The 20,252-nt window shown below is 50.5% G+C and overlaps 1 protein-coding gene across 4 annotated transcripts in view; it reads right to left on the reverse strand.

The window, feature by feature from the left end:
- Positions 416-20,252, reverse strand: part of ABCC3 (ATP binding cassette subfamily C member 3) — a 48,602-nt gene continuing 28,765 nt past the window's right edge. The window contains exons 18-31 of one of the 4 annotated variants that reach the window (XM_018064856.1): positions 18,365-18,532; positions 17,856-18,048; positions 16,267-16,381; positions 15,947-16,094; positions 15,643-15,850; positions 15,040-15,350; positions 13,724-13,923; positions 13,442-13,568; positions 12,281-12,382; positions 9,546-9,692; positions 9,237-9,395; positions 8,482-8,648; positions 3,521-3,715; positions 416-1,014 (exon numbers count right to left, since the gene is read on the reverse strand). In XM_018064856.1, coding sequence (XP_017920345.1) covers positions 906-1,014; positions 3,521-3,715; positions 8,482-8,648; positions 9,237-9,395; positions 9,546-9,692; positions 12,281-12,382; positions 13,442-13,568; positions 13,724-13,923; positions 15,040-15,350; positions 15,643-15,850; positions 15,947-16,094; positions 16,267-16,381; positions 17,856-18,048; positions 18,365-18,532 — 2,349 coding nt within the window. In that variant the 3' untranslated portion in view covers positions 416-905. Of the gene's footprint in view, positions 1,015-3,520; positions 3,716-8,481; positions 8,649-9,236; positions 9,396-9,545; positions 9,693-10,808; positions 11,341-12,280; positions 12,383-13,441; positions 13,569-13,723; positions 13,924-15,039; positions 15,351-15,642; positions 15,851-15,946; positions 16,095-16,266; positions 16,382-17,855; positions 18,049-18,364; positions 18,533-20,252 lie in introns of those variants that run through there. The other 3 variants (XM_018064857.1, XM_018064858.1, XM_018064859.1) reach the window with 3 other exon arrangements.

Here is a 20,252-nt window from a genome sequence, read left to right on the forward strand (position 1 = left end):
CATGGGTTATGGGGACCTGTCTGGAACAGAATGCTAAAGGGGCAAGGAGATAAAGTGCCATGCACTTCTCATCCCCTAGAGAAGCAGGCGTAGTGGTCTGAGGGATGACATAAATGTGGAGGTGTTCACAGCAGCTTTCTCAAGAGGCCTCAGGTCAGATATCAGGGGCTTGCTTTCTCACCTTTTTACAGCCTCTGCACAGCAGAACAGGAACTACTGGCAATTACCCAGTGAGTTTTGGCCGTGAAGACAGTATTTCCAGCCAAAAGCTCTTGGGTCTGATGTTTTCAGATAATTCCAGCCATGTAGATGTGTATAAAGGCTACCTCTGCGTCTCCCTCCTTCCTCTCCACCTCCTCTAAAGGCCCTAGCCCCTAGACCTTGTGAACAGAGAGAAAGGCTACATTGGAGTGTATGTATTGTTAACACGTAGCTTTATTTCATCAGTGCTCCATTTTTAATGAGTATTGGACTCAGTTCCTAGGGATGGTCTGACCTGGCAGTCTTCTGTTCGAAGAGGAGAAAGCTTTATTTAAAAACAAAACCCAAAACACTTCAGATTAGAAAATATGAAAAATCATGGGGGTAGGGAGGTCATCCCTTGAAATGATTATAAGCAGTACAGTGTGGAAATAATGCCACATTGGGAATCAGGAGACTTGGGGACTAGTCTGGGCTCTGCCACATATTAGCAATGACCTTGGGCATGTCACTCACCTCTGGGCCCTCACTTCCCCCCCTGAAGCATTTAGCATGGTTATCCTACAAGGCACCTGGCAGGGACAAAGACCTAACAGATGTCCCCAACGTTTGCCATCAAGTCCATTCTGTAGACATATTTGGTGTCCTCTCCATTTGTGATGGAAACTTTAAGAATGTCCAGGAAGAAAGACCAGGAATATATTTTAGGCAAGTCCAGCATCTCTGGCCATCCCATAGAAGATGCCTCTGGCTGCAATGAGGTTGGTTGGAGAATCAAATTCAACTATCGTCCCTTTGTCCAGGACCAGGACCCTAGCCAAAGAAAAGAAGTGGTCAGGTCTCCATCAGCTCAGATCTGGCTTCGTGGTCCAACCCTGCCCTTCTGAGTACAGCTCAGATCCCTCAGTGACATGCCAACCCTTCCACTTCAGTCAACCCGCCCAACACAAGCACCATGCCACATGTGCACACTTGCAAGACTGGTTATTTTAGCCACTCCATTTGCTGTTCTGGCAGATGAGGCAGTTTCTAGGATCAAACACAAGGTCCTATTCATCTCTGCTAGTCAGGGCTCTGAAAACCTTCCTTAATGAGCCCTTCCCCTCACCAGGGTCACAGGGGTGTGCACAGGGAGCCACGGGCCTGTATGTATCCATCTGCTTTGTGCCAACTCACAAAGGCACACGGTGGGAACGGCTGCAGTGAGGCCTGACGCTGGAATCTGGCTACAAATCTGGCCGCTGCTGATGGGTGGATCTCCCCCCGCCCACACATACATAGTCAGGCCTGGGCCTGGGCTTAGACTCTCTTGCCAACTAAACACAGGGTACACCTAGTGCAGAGCTGACAAGCTGGCTCCCAGGGTGAGGTGGAAGCAGAAGGGGCTCCCCCACGTCCTAGGAGATGCTCCCCAGTAGGAGGGCCTGGACTGCATGCAGTCGACCCACCTGTGGGGCTCCTGGAAGAGCCCCTTGGGAAGAGGTGTGTCTGTGAACATCACTGCCTAGCCACTGCCCACTCACTTCAGTGGCTTCCCTTTGCTCTTGGGGTGAGGACTAAATGCTTTCCCATGGTCCCCAGTGCAGCAGAGTGAGGCCTAGCTTTCTTCCCCTCCTCTTGGTTCTATTGCCCCTTCTCCCTTTCAACTCTTGTGCCCTCTTACCTCCAGGCCTTTGCACATGCTACAGCCTTTTCCCGAAATTTCCAGCTCCCTCCCTATCACGTCTCCTTGCTACTCAACTTTTACTCGTCCTTTAGGGCTTGGCTGGTGCCCTGAAGGATGAGAATTCAAGCCTGGGCCTGGGCTTAGAATCTCTTGCTAACTAAACACAGGGTGCTCTTAATGCTGGGCTGACAAGCTGCCTCCCAGGGTGAGGCGGGAGCAGGATTCTAAGCCCAGGCCCTTGGCTCCTCCACTGCCTGTATGGATTGGCTCCTCTGCCTACACATGTGGACCCTTGCTTCCTTCCTGCAGGCTCTAATTACATGTTCAGTAGCGTGATTATGTCATTAATTTCTGCCTGATCCACTCAAATGACTGAACTCCCAACCTCCAAGGTCAATTTGAGGTTTTGCCCCTCAGGGCTGCTGGTAAAAACCATTTTCAGTTAGGCATGGGAAGAGATCCTGTTGGTCTGGCCCTTTCCCTTGTGTGGACCCAGGGCTCAAGCCTTCCTACCCACTCTTCTCCCAGTGGGTCTCGGATAGGAGTGGAGAGGGGGTATATGGTGGGGATGGAACAGACAGTAGCATCAGGCATTCTCAGCTTGGTTTCCGAGCCCCTGGGACCTGTGTGGGGACACTTGAGAGAGGGACAAGGTCTGCCCATTGCCCTGTCCGTGTGTTTCCCCTGCTCCCCACACCCTACAGGTGTTTGTTTTGGGAATGAAACCTTGTCGAGGTACTCCCACCATACTACCTCAGCATAGATTCTTTGCAGCCTCCTGCCTCTTCCTCACCCTGAGCTCCTGTGCCTCCAAAGGAGCTAGCCTGGCAATCCAGTACCAGCTCACTTCCATCAGGCTTCTGAGTCCCCCAACCCCTATCCTGTCCTCCAGAGCTACACCTTGACATTAGGCACAATGAGAGAATAGACCACATTTTTTCCTTTTGGCTGAATGAGCTGACTCCCCAGGGAAGCTGTAAGATACCAAGAGCAAGGCTTCTTCCCTAATTCTTTGAGAAGCTGGTTCTAGGGAGAATTACAACAAGGGGTTAGGGAGGAAATGAACATATTCTAGGATCACCTGCACTTTTAATACTTCATTTCACTGATTACTTACAACAACCTCAAGAGACAGTTTCATGAAGGTTTTGCAAATTGCCCAAGGTCACACAGCAGCAGAGCCAGGCTTGGGACTCCACCCTCTGCTTTCCCACAACAAAGCATCTACTGTGTATGACGGTGTGTCTGGCTCACCGAGGCAGGGACCCAAGAATCGTATACCTTTCCTCAGTGGCTTCCTGGTCTATATGTCCACAGGGTGGGAATGAGGAGCAAATGAAGCCATGGGCAAGGTGCTCAGGAAGTGACAGGATTTAGCATGAAGGATCTGGTTCCCCTCATCTCAGCATTAAGGGCTGGGGTAGGGGAGTGAACCGAGCCTCAGGGAGCCCCAACATGTCGATTCCCGACATTTTTACCTCCAAAGTGTCCCTGTGTCTCAGAAACCATCACTGTGCACCCAGTGCCCAGGTGAGCCATGCTGTTATCCCCTTCCACACCGCAGATAATCCCCTAAGGCTCCCACATCCACATATCCAGATGATCTGCCTGTCCCTTCGCCTGCCCCTCCCTGCTCGGGTCCCAGCGCGCTACCTGGTATAGTCCATGATGGTGTTCAGCCTGTGCGCGATGGTCAGCACTGTGCAGGTCTCAAACTGGGTGCGGATGGTGGCCTGGATGAGGTCGTCAGTCTCCAGGTCAATGGCGGCCGTGGCCTCGTCTAACACCAGGATTCGACTCTTGCGAAGCAGGGCTCTGGCCAGGCACACGAGCTGCCGCTGGCCCACACTGGGAGTAGGGAAAGCAAGGAAGTCTCCAGCTGGGTGCCCCCAACCTGCCCCCCAGGCTTTCCTCCCCAAGCTGTTTGTCTCCGCTCCTTTTCATTAGCCTCGGGCTGGCTCTCTGTCTAACCTCTCCCATTTCTGCCTTAGCCCAGTACTCCTGGAACACAGAGCTGAGGTCTGGACACCACCGGGATAATGAGGGGCCTTGAGGTAGAGCCAGTACTTAACAATGTGAAATCCCCAGTCTCTCCGTGGCACCCCCGGCTCCCTCCTTCTGTGCTTCTTCCCCCGTCTCTCTCTTTAGCTAGTGCCACCATGCCTCTGTTTCACTCTGTTAGTCATTTACACCTTAGTAATCACACACTAGAATGACTCCTCCTGGTATTTGCATACATCATGCTATCTTGCTGAGCCTAATACCACACAATTCAGCCATCTCCTGCCCCCATAGGGAATACAGATCAGGGCTCTATGGTGGGAACTCAGAAGGGGCAGGGCAGAGGAGGATCTAGGGGGCTCCCCATGTCTAGTCACTGGAGAGGTGGAGGAGGGGTGAAATGCATATCTTCAACCCCTGCCTTGGAAGCCAGAGCTAAGGAACAAAGCAAGGCGGTGTTCCCAACTACAGAGGCTACAGCACCCCCACACCCAAGGAGAAATACCTCAGCCCTTCCCAAAGGGGTGAGTCACTCCAGCCCAAGTGAAGACCAGGCTCTCTTTCAGCCCATTCCCGCAACTAATGAAGGTTTTGGCAGCAGAATGAGCTGCCAGATAGAATTTAGGGCTGATTTATGGTGGGACTGGCACAGGATACAGGTTATGCTTAAAGTGACTACAAGCTCAGGGAGGGAGGAGGGGAGACAGTACATTTCTGTCTCAGGTCCTGGTTGATGTGGGGATGGAGGGGTGATCTGGTGAGACGTGCTGATGACAAGCAGGGATTGGAGAATGGGCCAAAAAACAGCTATGGGGCATAGGGTCTGGTAGCCTAGGCTTGTCTGCCAGCCACCCTCAACCTGGTTGTGTAAGTGAGATCCAGGGACTGGACACATTCATTCTTACAAGGCTGACTCTGGAGGTGGGGGCATCCCACCAGTGGCTATGATGCAGCAAGTAAAGGCTTGGGGCAAAACCTCCCACTTCCCTGAGTCCTTGCCCCACCCCTTGCTAGCTAAGTGGCTTTGGGCAAATCATTTTATACTTTGGAGCCTCATTTCTAGCCCACAGGACTGCAGTAAAGATTAAAGGAGATAGCGGAGGCCAACATGCCTTGAACACTATTAAGTTTTTCCAGTATTCATGTATGGATGTGAGAGTTGGACTATAAAGAAAGCTGAGCGCCAAAGAATTGATGCTTTTGAACTGTGGTGTTGGAAAAGACTCTTGAGAGTCCCTTGGACTGCAAGGAGATCCAACCAGTCCATCCTAAAGAAAATCAGTCCTGAATGTTCATTGGAAGGACTGATGTTGAAGCTGAAACTCCAATACTTTGGCCACCCGATGCGAAGAGCTGACTCATTTGAAAAGACCCGGATGCTGGGAAAGATTGAAAGCAGGAGGAGAAGGGGACGACAGAGGATGAGATGGTTGGATGGAATCACCGACTCAATGGACACGAGGTTGAGTAAACTCCGGGAGTTGGTGATGGACAGGGAGGCCTGGCGTGCTGCGATTCATGGGATCACAAAGAGAGTCGGACACGACTGAGTGATTGAACTGAACTGAACTGAACTGAAATGTACAAGTTTTTGTTTTTGTTTTGTCTGGAGAGAGTCCACACAGGTATGGACTGAGTAGAAAAATAAGAATAGCTAAATTTCTCAGGAGTGTATCCAGTCTAAGTGCTTTCCATTTCATCACAAAACCCATAAAACCACCCTGTCCAAATGATGGCCACTAGCCACACATGACTGTGGGCTACCTGAAATGAGGCAAATCTGAATCGAGATGTGCCGCTGCTGCTGAGTCGCTTCAGTCGTGTCTGACTCTGTGCGACCCCACAGACGGCAGCCCACCAGGCTCCCCCATCCCTGGGATTCTCCAGGCAAGAACACCGGAGTGGGTTGCCATTTCCTTCTCCAATGCATGAAAGTGAAAAGTGAAAGTGCTGTAAGTGTAAAAATACACACAGGATTTTATACTTAATATGAAAAAATGCAAGATATCCATAACAGCTTTTATATCAATTACATGTTGAAGTGATTTGAAATATCTAATATTTTAAAATATCTAATATTTTAGATATTTTGGGCTAAATAAAATACATAATTCCAAAATTTAATTCATCCGTTTCTGTTTTCAGTGTGGCTGTTAGGCAGCACGGTGCTAAAGGAATGGAACTGTTGTCCCATACTCCTTTTAGAGTTAAGAAAACGAAGGCACAGAGAGGTTAAGCAACTTGCCCCAAACCACACAGTTAACACAGGCACATGTATCTCAAGCTTTTAGACTCAGTGAGAAGTGACTCTGAGTCTCTCTGATACATGACCCAGTGGCTGGGGATATAAAATCTGGGGCTATAAGGAAGCAAAGAAAGGCCTGGAGAGCTCACTTTGCCCACTTCTAAACCAGAGACAAAATTGAAACCAACTCGGAAAAAATAAAAGACTTCCCTAAAGTTCTGTATGTTTCCTCTGGTCTTCTCAACATTCGGTCCACAGCCCCCTCATCAGGCCAAGCACAGCACTGACAACCTCACAAGAGGAAACTGACTGGGGCCTTGGAGTCTCCCAGACCTAGCTGAAAGCCCAGGCATGTCTTCTCCCAGCTGTGCCCCTTTGGCCCTAGCTCAGTCTCTCTGGGGCTTGTGTGAGGAGTCAGTGAGAAGCCTGGCACACAGATATGCTCAATACAGTAGAGTGCCCCGAGTTCAAATCACTAGGCCATTCAAATATGACCTAAATCGAATCCCTTATGATTCTACAGTAGATGTGGCAAATAGAGTCAAGGGATTAGATCTGGTAGACAGAATGCCTGAAGAACTATGGACAGAAGTTAGTAACACTGTACAGGAGGCAAGGACCAAAACCATCCCCAAGAAAAACAAACACAAAAAAAGGCAAAGTGGTTGTCTGAGGAGGCTGTACAAACAGCGGAGAAAAGAAGTGAAAGGTGAAGGACAAAGGGAAAGATACACTTTTCACTCACCTAGAGCCAGACATCCTGGAGTGTGAAGTCAAGTGGGCCTTAGGAAACATGACTACAAACAAAGCTAGTGGAGGTGATGGAATTCCAGCTGAGCTATTTCAAATCCTAAAAGATGATGCTGTGGAAGTGCTACACTAAACTTGCCAGCAAATTTGGAAAACTCAGCAGTGGCCACGGGACTGGAAAAGGTGTTTTCATTCCAATCCCAAAGATGGGCAATGCCAAAGAATGTTCAAACTATGGTACAGTTGCACTCATTTCACATGCTAGCAAGGTAATGCTCAAAATCCTTCAAGCTAGGCTTCAACAGTATATGAACTGAGAAATTCCAGATGTACAATCTGGATTTAGAAAAGGCAGAGGAACCAGAGATCAAATTGTCAACATTGGTTGGGTCATAGAAAATGCAAGGGAATTAAAAAAAAACAAAAACCCACTTCTGCTTCATTGACTATGCTAAAGCCTTTAACTGTGTGGATCACAACAAACTGTGGAAAATTCTTAAAGAGATGGGAATACCAGATCACCTGACCTGTCTCTTGAGAAACCTGTATGCAGGACAAGAATCAACAGAACTGGTCATGGAACAATGGACTGGTTCCAAATTGGGAAAGAATTATGTTAAGACTGTATATTGTCACCCTGCTTATTTAATTTATATGTAGAGTACATCATGCAAAATGCTGGGCTGCATGACTCACAAGCTGGAATCAAGATTGCCGGGAGAAATACTAACAACCTCAGATATGCATGTGATACAACTCCAACGGCATAAAGTAAGGAGGAACTAAAGAGCCTCTTGTTGAAGGTGAAAGAGGAAAATGAAAAGGCTGGCCTAAAATTCAACATTCAAAAAATGAACATCATGGCATCCAGTTCCATCACTTCATGGCAGATAGATGGGGAAAAAATGGAAATAACGGCAGATTTTATTTTCTTGGACTCCAAAATCACTGTAGACAGTGACTGCAGCCATGAAATTAAAAGATGCTTGTTCTTTGGAAGAAAAGCTATGACAAACCTAGACAGCATATTAAAAAGCAGAGACGTCACTTTGCTGACAAAGGTCCATATAATCAAAGCTATGGTTTTTCCAGTAGTCATATACAGAGGTGAGAGTTGGACCCTAGATAAGGCTGAGTGCTGAAGAATTGATACTTTGGAATCCTGGTGCTGGAGAAAACTCTTGAGTCCTTTGGACAGCAAGGAGACCAAACCAGTTAATCCTAAAGGAAATCAACCCTGAGTAGTCACTAGAAGGACTGGTGGTGAAGCTGAAGCTCCAATACTTTGGCCACCTGCTGTGAAGAGCCAAATTTCTGGAAAAGACCCTGATGCTGGGAAAGACTGAGGGCAGGAAGAGAAGGGGGCGACAGAGGACGAGATGGTTGGATTGCATCACCGACTCAATGGACGTAAATTTGAGCAAACTCTGGGAGATAGTGAAGGACAGGGAAGCCTTATGTGCTGCAGTCAGTGGGGTTGCAGAGTCTGACACGATTTAGTGACTCAACAACAAGATGGGAGTGGGAGGGCAGGAGAGGGCTGGCCTGGTATCATTTGATGCTACATCCTCTAATGCAGCGGAGTGCTATTCCTGACCCACCCACTCCCAGCTGTTACCTGAGATTCTCCCCACCCTCGGAGCACTGGAAGTCCAGGCCTGCGGGCTGGGAGCTCACGAATGTGTGCAGGTGGGACAGCTCCAAAGCTTGCCACATGTCTTCCTCCGAGTAACAGCCAAAGGGGTCCAGGTTCATGCGCAGGGTCCCCGAGAACAAGATGGGGTCCTGGGGACAAAGCAAGTCCTCAGAGGGAGGCAGCTCAGGCCCCAGAGGGAGCCATGGGCCCCGAGGCCAGGGAACAAGAAAGGGATTGAGGTGGCAGCATTTCCACTGTGTCCCCAACCCTCCAGGAGGGAGGCAATGGCCAAGGAGATAGAAAAATGCCTGTGGAGACATGATAAACCTCAGCTTTGCCAACCCAAAGTCCTCTGCTAAAGTAGAAACCTTGAGCTGCTAATCTGACTCCAAAGTGTCCAGTCGGCAGAAAAATACTCCAGAGAAGCCAGAAAAAGTGAAACGTAATTCAGAGCTGTGAAACCAGGAGAGCAGGATAGAACACCTCTGGTGTGGGCCGTATGGAAGAGTCTGTGGTTCTGTTGGTCTAGGAGGTCAGAGGACAGGGTGATATTGAGCAGGATACATCTGTCCCTTCCAGACTCATCACACGTGGTCCCTCTGTGGCTCTGCTCCTGCTGTCCTGCTCCCCAGCTTCCCAGATAGAGGTCCCAGTCTTGAACCTCAAGCTACAGGACAAGCGTGGAGCCTGCCCCCAGGGTCACTGGTCAGTGTGACCAGACAAAGCCAGACTGGTACCTGGGGGATGATGGTCAGCTTAGAACGCAGGTCATGGAGCCCGATGTCAGCCACATTGAGGCCATCGATGTAGATTTCGCCCTCAGCCGCCTCCAGGATGCGGAACAGGCAGAGAGTCATGGATGATTTGCCAGCCCCAGTGCGGCCCACGATCCCCACCTGGAGAGGGTAGGAGGCTGTCAGGCAAAGGCTGGGGAGTTGGTGGGTCTGTCTCCAGGACTCCCCTGGAAGGCTAAGCAGACCTCTAGGCTGGGTACCTGCCATCCCACAGACCCACATTCCCCAGGCACAAACCTGCCCCACACGCACCTTCTCGCCACCATGCACTCGCAGACTCAGGTCCTTCAGCACCAGCTCCAGGCCTGGCCGGTAGCGCACGGAATAATTTCGGAACTCCACCTCGCCCTTCAGTGGCCAGCCTGCTGGCGGACGGCTGCCCTCCACCACCCAGGGGGCCTGGTCACCAGGGGAGGACAGGCTCTGCATCAGGGGGCCATCTCTTCCCCAGCCCAGCCCTCTTCCGTCTTCAGTCTGCCTCTCTTCCCAGGCCCCTGCCATCCTCACCTACCAGGGAGCCTGGCGGGGAGCCCCTGGCACTTGTGTGGCCCAACCTTGTGGTTCAATGACTCTATCCATCTGACATTATTCCCCATAGAACTTTGCCCTCCTCTACTCCCCTCATGCCCAAGATCCCCGAGCAGCCCCTTCCACATGCCCCGACTCCCCCTTTCACCATTCTTTATTATTGGGTGGCTACTCCATGACAGGTGGTGGCGTAACAATGGCAAACTAGACAAAGTCCTTGTCCCTGTGAGGCTCACATCCTAATCTAAGGAGGCATACAGGTAACAAATAAGTAAGTCTATATAATGTCAGATGGTGATGAGTATGAAGAAGTGCCTGGAGAAGTCCCTGCTGTTTCGTACAGGGTGGTCAGGGAAGGCTTCCTGGAGGAGGTGATATTTAAATAAAGACCTGCAGGAAGTAAAGGAACCAAACAAGTAGCTATCTAAGGGAAAGGCATGCCAGGCAGAGGAAACAGCAAGGATAAATACCTCCAGGTGTGCTCTGGAGCACAGTGACAAAGGTGAGAGGTAGGAGACAGGTAGTGGAAGACCCCACCATGTAGGGCTTGGCAGGGCAGTTTAAGGACTGTTTTTTTGTTTTTTTACCTTGAGTAAGATGTAGGGCCATGCACAGAATAATAATGTGATTTGGTATGTTTTTAAGGGATCTCTCTGCTGCTACTTGGGGAGGCAGAGGGTAGGATGTTTTGAAATAGGGGAGTCAGAGCGTCAGCAATCAGTAAACAAAACGGCCAGTACAGATAATCTGCTCTCCTGCTCCTGCTGCTGCTGCTGCTAAGTCGCTTCAGTCGTGTCCGACTCTGTGCGGCCCCATAGATGGCAGCCCACAGGCTCCTCTGTCCCTGGTATTCTCCAGGCAAGAACACTGGAGTGGGTTGCCATTTCCTTCTCCAATGCATGAAAGTGAAAAGTGAAAGTGAAGTCACTCAGTCATGTCTGACTCTTTGCGACCCCATGGACTGTAGCCCACCAGGCTCCTCTGTCCATGAGATTTTCCAGGCAAGAGTATTGGAGTGGGGTTGCCATGCTCTCTTGAGGAGGTATCAAAACAATGGGTAGGATTGGGGGCAGAATTTTTGAGGCTGTGGAGAAAGGATCATGTATGTAGACAGGGGAAATTGTAATGCTAGGCATGAAGAGAGAATTTGAAGATACCAGAGAATGGGGGGAGGAGAGGGTGATAAGAGAAGCTGGGAGAAGACAGGGACAGATGGGGGCCCCAGGGGCAGGAGAGGCCAGGTTGGGAGGAACAGACGGGGTGGGGGCTCAGCGGGGGCTGACAGGGCAGGAGCTCAGGTCACAGAAACCATGAAGTGCCTTCAAGAAGCAGCGAGGGCTATTTTGTCCAAATAATGCCGAGAGGTCGAACTAGAGGAGAACAGCGAAGCCTCCTTACCTCTGGAACCAAGGAAGTCACTGCTGAGTGCATCCAGCGGAGCGATAGGGCCAGAAACCAGGCTGCAGGAGGCAGACAAGCCACCAGGTGACGAGGCAGGGGGAGAGCACCTATTTCAAAGCTAGTTTCATGACAAAGGAGAGCAGAGAAATGAGATTCAGGATACACAGGAAAGGGAGGGTTGGCTTGAGAGTCTAGAATGGAAGGCACCAGTGCATATTTTTGCATGTGGATGGGAATCATCCAACAGAGGGAGCAAGAAGGATGATGCAGCAGGTAATTAAGGACGTGACGTCCTCGGGTGGCCACGCGAACAAGTAGAGGGAGTGCACTTTGAAATGAGAAGAGACGTTTCCTGTTAAAAGAGGAAAAAGGTGAAGGGACGCAGGCAGGTTTGAAAGTCCAGAGGCAGGAAGGCTGAGGGAGTTCACATCTCATAACCTATTTCCTCATTGAACTGTTAGGCAAGGTCGACGGCTGAGCACAGCGAGTGGGAGCTTAACGAAAGGGAATGGCCAAAACAAATCTTTCTGAAACTGGAAACACATGCTTCCTGGAGAAGCAAGATGGGAATACCCTGCAGCGGCGTGTGGTTATAAACTTGAAGTAAAATCAGTGATTTTCTCCAGCAACATTTTAGCAGCCGAGCACCCGCATGTAGAAGGTAGACAGATGGGCTCAACTGGAGAGAGGATGACAGAGAGGAGCGCAAGGGAGTTGAGAGTGTTGGCACTGGGGGAGCACAGAATCCAGGCTGGATGAACTCATGGACCGAGGGACAGAGGCAGGTCACCGGACCGGGGGTCCCAGGGAGGACAAAGTACTGTGACTGAGGAGGGCCTGAAACACGGGAGCTGTTATCTACTCATCAGGAATTGTCTTGTCCAACTCTGAACCCTCTACACCTCCTCACATAGACCTCTGGTTGACTCTCTTTAAGGACTGAATGAAGAGCCACCAGAAGAGCTGGCCTAGGGGGATGTAGGGATGGATGGTGGGCCATCAAGCACCCCTACCCCCTATTCTCAACTCTCCCTGCCCCAGGCTGATTCCGTACCCACCTCCATCTCCGTCTTGGAGTACTCCTTGACTCTCTCCACAGCCACAATATTAGACTCCAAGTCTGACATCGTTCGTATCATCCAGTTCAGAGCCAACGTCACCTAGCCAGAGGGACTGGGTCATAAGTGGGGCAATCTGTACTCCCTTGACATGGCTATGGGAGGAGCTCAGACTCCTTCTTTATGCTCCTATCCCAACTATGACCCAGGTGGGCCTGGGCAAATCCATAGCTATGCCACCTGGGGCTCTAATCACAATTGTACCTCAGGCAGTGACAATGGCCCCCCATCCCAGTGTTTCTCAAACAAAAGGCTCCCCATCCCAGTGTTTCTCAAACTTTAACATGCGCAAGAAAGATTTCCCAGGGAATCTTCTTAAAATGTAGCTTCCGATGCAGTAGGTTTGTGGCAGGACTAGAGCATCTACATTTCTAACAAGCTCACAGATGATGTAACTGGTCCTCAGACCACACTTCGTGAATCAAGAAGTTTTGATAGACATGCAAAAGCCAGAGCCCCAGGCCTATTGTATCAGAATCTACAGTTTAAGATCTCCAGGTGATTCATCGGCATACTGAATAGTTTGAGAAGACTGACCTGTCTGGATTGTCCTTTATTTATCAAAACTCAAAGACTTGAGTCACCTGAGGCATTGCAAATATGATCTGCTTCACAAAAATTCTATTTGCAGCTGTTTAACCTTTTGACAATATCAGCTGATATCAGGGTGACCTGCTCAGGCTCTAGTTACCTGCTCCAGGTACTTTCTCTGCAGGCTTGTGAAATAAGGTGTAGCCTAGCTCTCCATGTCCCTGCCCCAGGACCCCTGTCAAGGTTAACCTCTAGATCTTGTGCAGGCACAGCAAATTTCTATTTGTCTCTTGGGGCCAAGCTCCAAGGTCATTTCTCCAACACACCCAGGTAGAGACCTCCTCTGGGTTCTTACCTTTTGTCCTTCCTCCACTAAGACCTGCACACCCCGAAGTATCATCCCCTGCTGGTGGGAGTGACTCTCCATGCTTGACTGGGAGCTCACAGTTTGGGAGATCAAAATCTGTGGCTGGTCCCCATTTTGGGTAGAGTGGGGTACTCAGGAGATGCTTATGAAACCTGGCCTCTGCCCCGGGGTGGCCCTACTCTGGGGCTGAGACCTCTGTGTACCTGTAGGGCATAGGACACAGACAGGCCCACCAGTCCTGGGCTCAGGCTGCTTCTTCCAGTCACAGCGAAGAGTGCAGCAAAGAGCACAACACAGTTGCCCACGAACTCCACTCGGATCCCCAGCCACCTGTAGAGATCAGGCAAGAAGGAAATGGGGCAGATGCAAGAAGGGGGCTGTTTAGGGGAAAGGAGGGGCTTGGACCCGGAACACCAGGCTCTCTCCTGCAAAGACCCTGGCGGAAACTCATGGAAGGAGCAGGGGCTGACGGAGTGCTTTCTGACCTATTGGAGGCAATGTAGGGGTAGCAGCTCTTCTGGTTGGTGTCCACCTTAGCATCACTGATGGTCTCAAAGTCCTGGCTGCGGCCGTAGGCCCGGATGACGCTGGAGCCAGTCACCGTCTCCGAAAAGTGGGAATAAATGGGCGAGCGGCTGACAGATTCCAGCCGCTTCAGCTGCCGTGAGGTAGCCACATAGAAGCGCTGACAGAGGTTGGAGAAAGAACTTAGAGTCAGGACCCTGGAATCCCAGCTCAGTCCGGCGTGTCCTCTGGGCCCATCTGCGCCACCTCCCCCTCTGTCCCACTGCCCCATAAGACCTCACTCCCTTCCCTTGCCCGAAAGAACCCGAGACTTGGGGTCCTGATATGGTTCCATGAACTCCCCCCACTCTCTCCCCTCTGGTCAGCTCTGCTCAGTCCTTTAGGCCACTTTGTCCACAAAGCCTTTCCCAATTCCCTCTCAGCTCCTGGCCACTCACTCTGCAGGCCTGAATTATCGCACTAACTTCATTTTGCCTCCCAAGTCAGTGACAATGCCTGTCTCCACTTAGGGGCCTGGCAATGTGTTCACACAATCAAAATTTTGCCAGATTTGCAAAAATAAGATAATTTCATATTCTTTTTCTTAAAGAACCTCTCCCCACTCCACCCCTCGGTTGTTTAAATGTCAGCCCCACAAAACCACAGTCTGCCTCCGTCTGCCATCCTCTACCCTGTGGGCCCCAAGATGGCCAGGCCCATGCAGGATGTACAGCTGAAAGTCCCTGTCCCAGGACAGAGTGCAGCCCAGGTCACAGTCTTCACACACAGGCCTGAGCTTCTGCCACCTGTGGGTTACCTTCATCAACTGATTAATGGCAGGACAGAGGATCAGCAACACAAATGCCTTTTACAGTTAGCTGTATCTGAATATTCTCACTCATCTATGTTAAAAACCATGTAAGTTTACAAGATATGCATCACATATCATATATGCATCATATGATATGGCATGTAAGTTTAGATGATACCTAAAAGCAAGGGAAGGATAATGTGTCTTAAACTGTTGACAAATAGCCAGCAGGAAGGAGTTCCAGGGCCAGTCATAATTTACAAGGATTTAATTTTATCCTATTGATAACTCTATGAGGTGGGATCTAAGATTCTATTTTACAGGTGAGGAAAATGAGTTTCAAAAAGGTGTTTACTGAATCAAATCCAGCTGTGAAGGTGAAGGGGGTGTGCCCTTCCTACATCTGCCACAGGTGGCCCCCAAGAGAGCCCGGCCCACACAACAGCCACGCTCATGCTAAGTCATGCCCACTCACTCAGGGCACACCTGGACAAAGAGGTAGAGGACAGCCAAAGGCAGAATGACCACGGCAAAGAGCGGCGTGCTGGCCACGATGACCACAAGGGTGGAGATGGAGTTGTAAAAGGAATTCAGCAGCATGAGGATGGTGGGAGCCAGAATCTCATCAATGACGTAGACGTCCTTGGAGAAGCGGTTGAGGATGCGGCCTGAGGGCGTCGTATCAAAGAAGGACTGTGGCGAGCGCATCTTGTTGTGCAGCAGCGCCTGGTGAAGCAAGCGGGCAGCTTGGACACCACCCACCGCCATCGTGATAGCAGACAGCATGACCAGGAGCCCTGATGGAGGAGGCAGAGGGGCACTTGTTCACCTGGGCCAGGTGGCAGAATGCAGGGCGAGTTCCAAGATGAGGGATCTCCTCAGTGAACTAGGCAGACTCAAAAGCAGGGCGTAGCTAGGATGAGCTAGACAGGTCTAGAGGCAGGTAGACTGCGAGGGCGGGTCAGGGAGTCACTAGGGTTGTGACGGTAGAGAGAGATTCAGAGGCAAGGGCATGCTTTGGGGGACCCAGAAGCACAGAGATGAGGAAGGGAACACTGGCGCCCCTTCTAAGTATCTCTGCAGGCTTACCTTGCAGAATTCCCAAGGCGGCGTAGACACCTAGTCTGTAGGAGGTGCTGTTCTGCTGGTTGTCCGCTGCAGCCTCATCGGTCCAGGCACTGAGCCACACGTTGGCCCCAATGGCAGCTGCGCTTTGACCCCCATACAGCAGACAGATGACCAGAGTGGTCCAGAATCCCACAGCCTTGGCGTAATCCCAGTACACGCTCAGCTTCACCTGTGTGGCCACAGCGGTCAAACAGAGGACTCCCATGAGCCCCAGAGTGCTAGGGGCCTGCTAGCCTCTCCAGCCTTCCTCGCCCACCCTACTCACAGTGCCCATCTCGGTCTTCTCCTCCTGGGTCAGCACATGGCTCGCCTTTGCCTCGGTTGCCGGCACGGCCTTTTCTGCCGCACCTAGGCGCCTCCTAGGCACAGACCGACCCTGGCCCTCTCCTTCCGAGGACATGGCACTCATCTGTCTGTGGAGGCAACGGGTCAGGCCCAGAGAGGTGGCCTCCAGCACAACCACAGACAGACCCCCACCTGGATCCTCGGGGACTGTCAGGGAGAACACCCACCTGCCCCACTCCACAGCAGGGCGTGGGGGCCCTGCCACCATCTCCCGGGGGTGGACAGTTCTCAGGAGCTCACCTCATAAACTGCTTCTGGACCTCGTATGTCACGGGCTCATTATCTGTTAGGTCTGTGTGATTGCTGAGCGTGTCTTCAATCATCAACACTCCCTCATCCTCTTTGTCCTCCAAGGCTGCAGTGGGGAGGCAGAAAGGAGAGGTTGGCAAGCTCACCCTGCAAAGCCCTGCTATCCCCCAGTCCCACTCCAATAAAGAGGCCTGAATGGATAAGCAAAAGAGAAGATGAGAGGGACTGAGAGGGCAGCAAGAACAACAATAAAAATAAATGACCAATTTTGTGTTGAGAAAAAAAAAAAGAGGCAGCAAGAAAGACTTATGTTAGACAGGAAGAAAAGCTTCCCATCAGGGACTATGTGGAAGAGGATTCAAATATAAGGGTCAGGAGCTTGGGCTCCGGAGTCAGCCTGGCTGAGCTTAAATCCCACTTCCTCACCACATGACTTTAGGCGGGCATGTAAAGTGGGGATAATAATAGTACCTACTTCATCGTGCCATTGTGAGGATTAAAGGAAAGAATGTGTGTCAAGAGCTTGCAACAGGCACAGCCCTTAGTAAATGCTCGAGACATGGTAACTGCATATACAGAAGCAGACAAGAAAGCCCAGGAGAAGGTCTGAGAGCCAGCCCGGAGCCTGAGGTTGAAGAGCCAGGACTGAACAACAAGGGGGTCTCAATGTCTCAATATGCTCCACAAGAAGGGAATTTTTCTGTTTGTTCATTGCTGTCTCTGTAGTACTATCAAGACTGCTGTCTCACTATTGCTGGAATAGTGCCTGGACAAAGTTAGCTGCTCAATAAATAAATATTTGTTGATAAATAAATGACTTTTCTAAGTATTTCCATAGTCAAAGGTATGGTTTTTCCAGTAGTCATGTATGGATGTGAGAACTGGACTATATATAAAACTGAGCTCCGAAGAATGGATGCTCTTGAACTGTGGAGTTGGAGAAGACTCTTGAGAGTCCCTTGGGCTGCAAGGAGATCAAACCAGTCAATCCTAGAGGAAATCAGTCCTGAATATTCACTGGAAGGACTGATGTTGAAGCGGAAGCTCCAATACTTTGGCCCCCTGATGCAAAGAACTGACTCACTGGTAAAGACCATGATGCTGGGAAAGATTAAAGGCAGGAGGAGAAGGGGACGATACAGAATGAGATGGTTGGATGGCATCACCAACTCAATGGACATGAGTTTGAGCAAGCTCTGGGAGACGGTGAAGGACAGGGAAGCCTGGCTGCAGCCCATGGGGTCACAAAGAGTTGGACACGACTGAGCGACTGAACAAGCAAAAGCACTTGCATGTTTATTCAGCAATTCATCTGTAAAACAGCCTTGCTGTACAAGCTGGGCCTGGGCCCATAGGCCCTTTCAACACATAGGAAGACTGAGGGAAGAGGAGGAGGAGGAGGGATTCGACGTCATCCAGTTTACTTTCCCTCTTGCTGATGTCTGACATCACACGGGTGATCCAAGTACTCCAGAACCTTCCTGCATAACACCAGGGCTGTCCAGAGACGCTCAGATGCCCCAGGACAGGGAAGATGCAGGGAGGGGAGGGGAATATGAAGAGCCAGGAATGGCAGATACCTGGACTGTTGTTGGCTTCCTGGTGCTCCTTGTCCTCATCAGGTGCATAGTTGCGGAGGAAGTTGGCAAAGGAGCCATCCCGCTGCAGCAGGGCCGAGTAGGTGCCCATCTCAGACACGTGCCCGTCAGATAGCACTATGACAAAGTCCGTCTGGGGCAGGAAGCTGATGCCGTGAGTCACCAGCACCCGGGTCTGGGGAGAAGGCAGCAGGCTATCACGCCTACTGTCCTCAGCACACACCCTTGGCACGTGCGGGGCCACGGAGCAAGCGTGAGGTGCTTGAGTGCCAGCAGCAGGAGCAGGCACATCAGGGACTCAACCTGTGCTCTCCAAAGGCAACTCAGCGCCCGAGGGGCACTGCCTACCCTGCCCCAGGTTTCCCCGGTTGCCCAGCCTGTTCCATAGGCACTCCATATGTCCAGGTATCACTAAACCCCTTGGCTTCCCACCAGTCCTCTCCTGTGGCCATAGACTTCATTTTAGCCCGCTTAGCCTCTGGGAACCTCACCTTTCCTGCCAGCACACCTTCTGGCCCAATGACTTGGTCAAAGATATGTTTGGCCACATGGGAGTCCACGGCTGACAGTGGGTCATCCAGCAAAAAAATGTCGGCATCACTATAAACAGCTCGGGCCACACTGACACGCTGACGCTGGCCCCCAGACAGGTTAATGCCCTGATGGAGAAGGGAGGTGAGAAGTGTGTATTGGGTGGAAGAGAGCCAGGCCATCACAAGGGGGACAAAGGCCCTGTCAATTATCATTCAGCAAGGCAGACCTCTAAATTCACATTTCATATGCCTGGTCCTGTCCCTGGGAGGCTCTAAGGTCATGGATGAAGGGGTGGTAGCTCTCAGAGTCCCCCCAGAGCAGCTGAGGACAACTTGCTCCCTGCCCAGCTGGTTTCCCTACCTTCCACCGTCTTACTCTAGGAGGCTGGAAATCCCCAGGAGGTAATAGACCTTTTAGTCTCCCATTGCCCATATGGTCTGCAGATGACTTTTGTAACAATTATCACTTCTGGTCCTCATGTCAGTCTTTCCAGGGAGGTATCATTAGCCCCACTTTCTAGATGAAGAAACTAGAGCCCAAGATGTTAATGACTTCATCCGAAGTCCAAACTATTAAAGGCAAAAGCAAGAATGGAAATCCAGCATCCACCCCAGAGTTCATCAACCCTGAGATCATTCACATACCAGAGGGAAAGTAAGATCATTCTTAAACCCATTATGCAGAAAGTCAGACATATAGCAGCAAGGCAGACCCCAGTGGGCAGACCCCAGAGGCACACCTTGCTTTCCTGCCACCAGCTCTCCTCGTTCCCTCTGGAACAGGCTCAGCTCTTTAGGTGTACCCTGAGAAACTGACCCCTGGGGACAGCAAATGTGGGGTGGGAGCTGCAGCTGCCGAGAAACGAGGGGTGGCCACAGCAGCTATAGTGACTGAGACGTGTGAACATGTCTGCATTCGACCAACCAGGCTTCCTTCAGTGCTACTATGCTCTGGGCACAAATCAGGCTTGTGAGGTCAGTGTGGGTCCAGGAGAGACAGGAAGGAGGAGTGAGACTGTAGATGGGGAGGTCTGCTCTGGGTTCCTATCATCTCAGACTCCTACTTAAAAGTTTCTCATCCCCACTGCCAGACTCAGGCCCAGATCATTTCCCCAGACCAACACGAGAGCCTCGCCACTGGTTCCTATGCCCCTGGGCCCCTTCACACTGCAGCCAGGGCAGCTTTTCAAAATGCAATTCATGTCCCTGCTTAAAACTCTTTGCTGACAAATTGAACATCCAAATAAAAAATGATGGTAATGGATTATAATCCACCGAATCACATAAGCAAACATGAGCCCGCACTGATAGAAAGAAACTAAAGAATAAACAAAAAGGGAGGAGAGGAAAGCTCTTTCTTAGAGTAAAATGCCAACTAATAATCATAGAAAGAATGGAGTTACAAAATCAACATTTGGCTCACATCATAGTAACATTGACTCAGGCAAAAATCAATGAAGGTTATAAAATGAAATCATCGATGGACGATATCATCTCAAGCAAGAGATCAAAGTTAACATTAGTCAGTAAGACATGAACTGACATCATGTGCCTCCCGATAGGACGCACCAAGGATACAACATTACTTTGGTTTCCCAACCCCCTGCAAAAAAAAAAAAAAAAACAAACAAACAACTAATGGTGTTCAAATTGAGAAACTTTTTGCCAAACATCTGGCCTGTACTCTTCAAAAGTGTTGATATTCTAAAAGACAGACTGGGACTCCCCTGGTGGTCTACTGGTTGAGAATCTGCTTTCCAGTGCAGAAGAAGCAGGTTCAACCCCTGGTTGGGGAACTAAGATCCCACATGCTGTGGAGCAACTAAGCCCTCGCCCTGTAACTACT

Source organism: Capra hircus, chromosome 19, assembly GCF_001704415.2.
Source record: "Capra hircus breed San Clemente chromosome 19, ASM170441v1, whole genome shotgun sequence".
NCBI lineage: Eukaryota > Metazoa > Chordata > Mammalia > Artiodactyla > Bovidae > Capra > Capra hircus.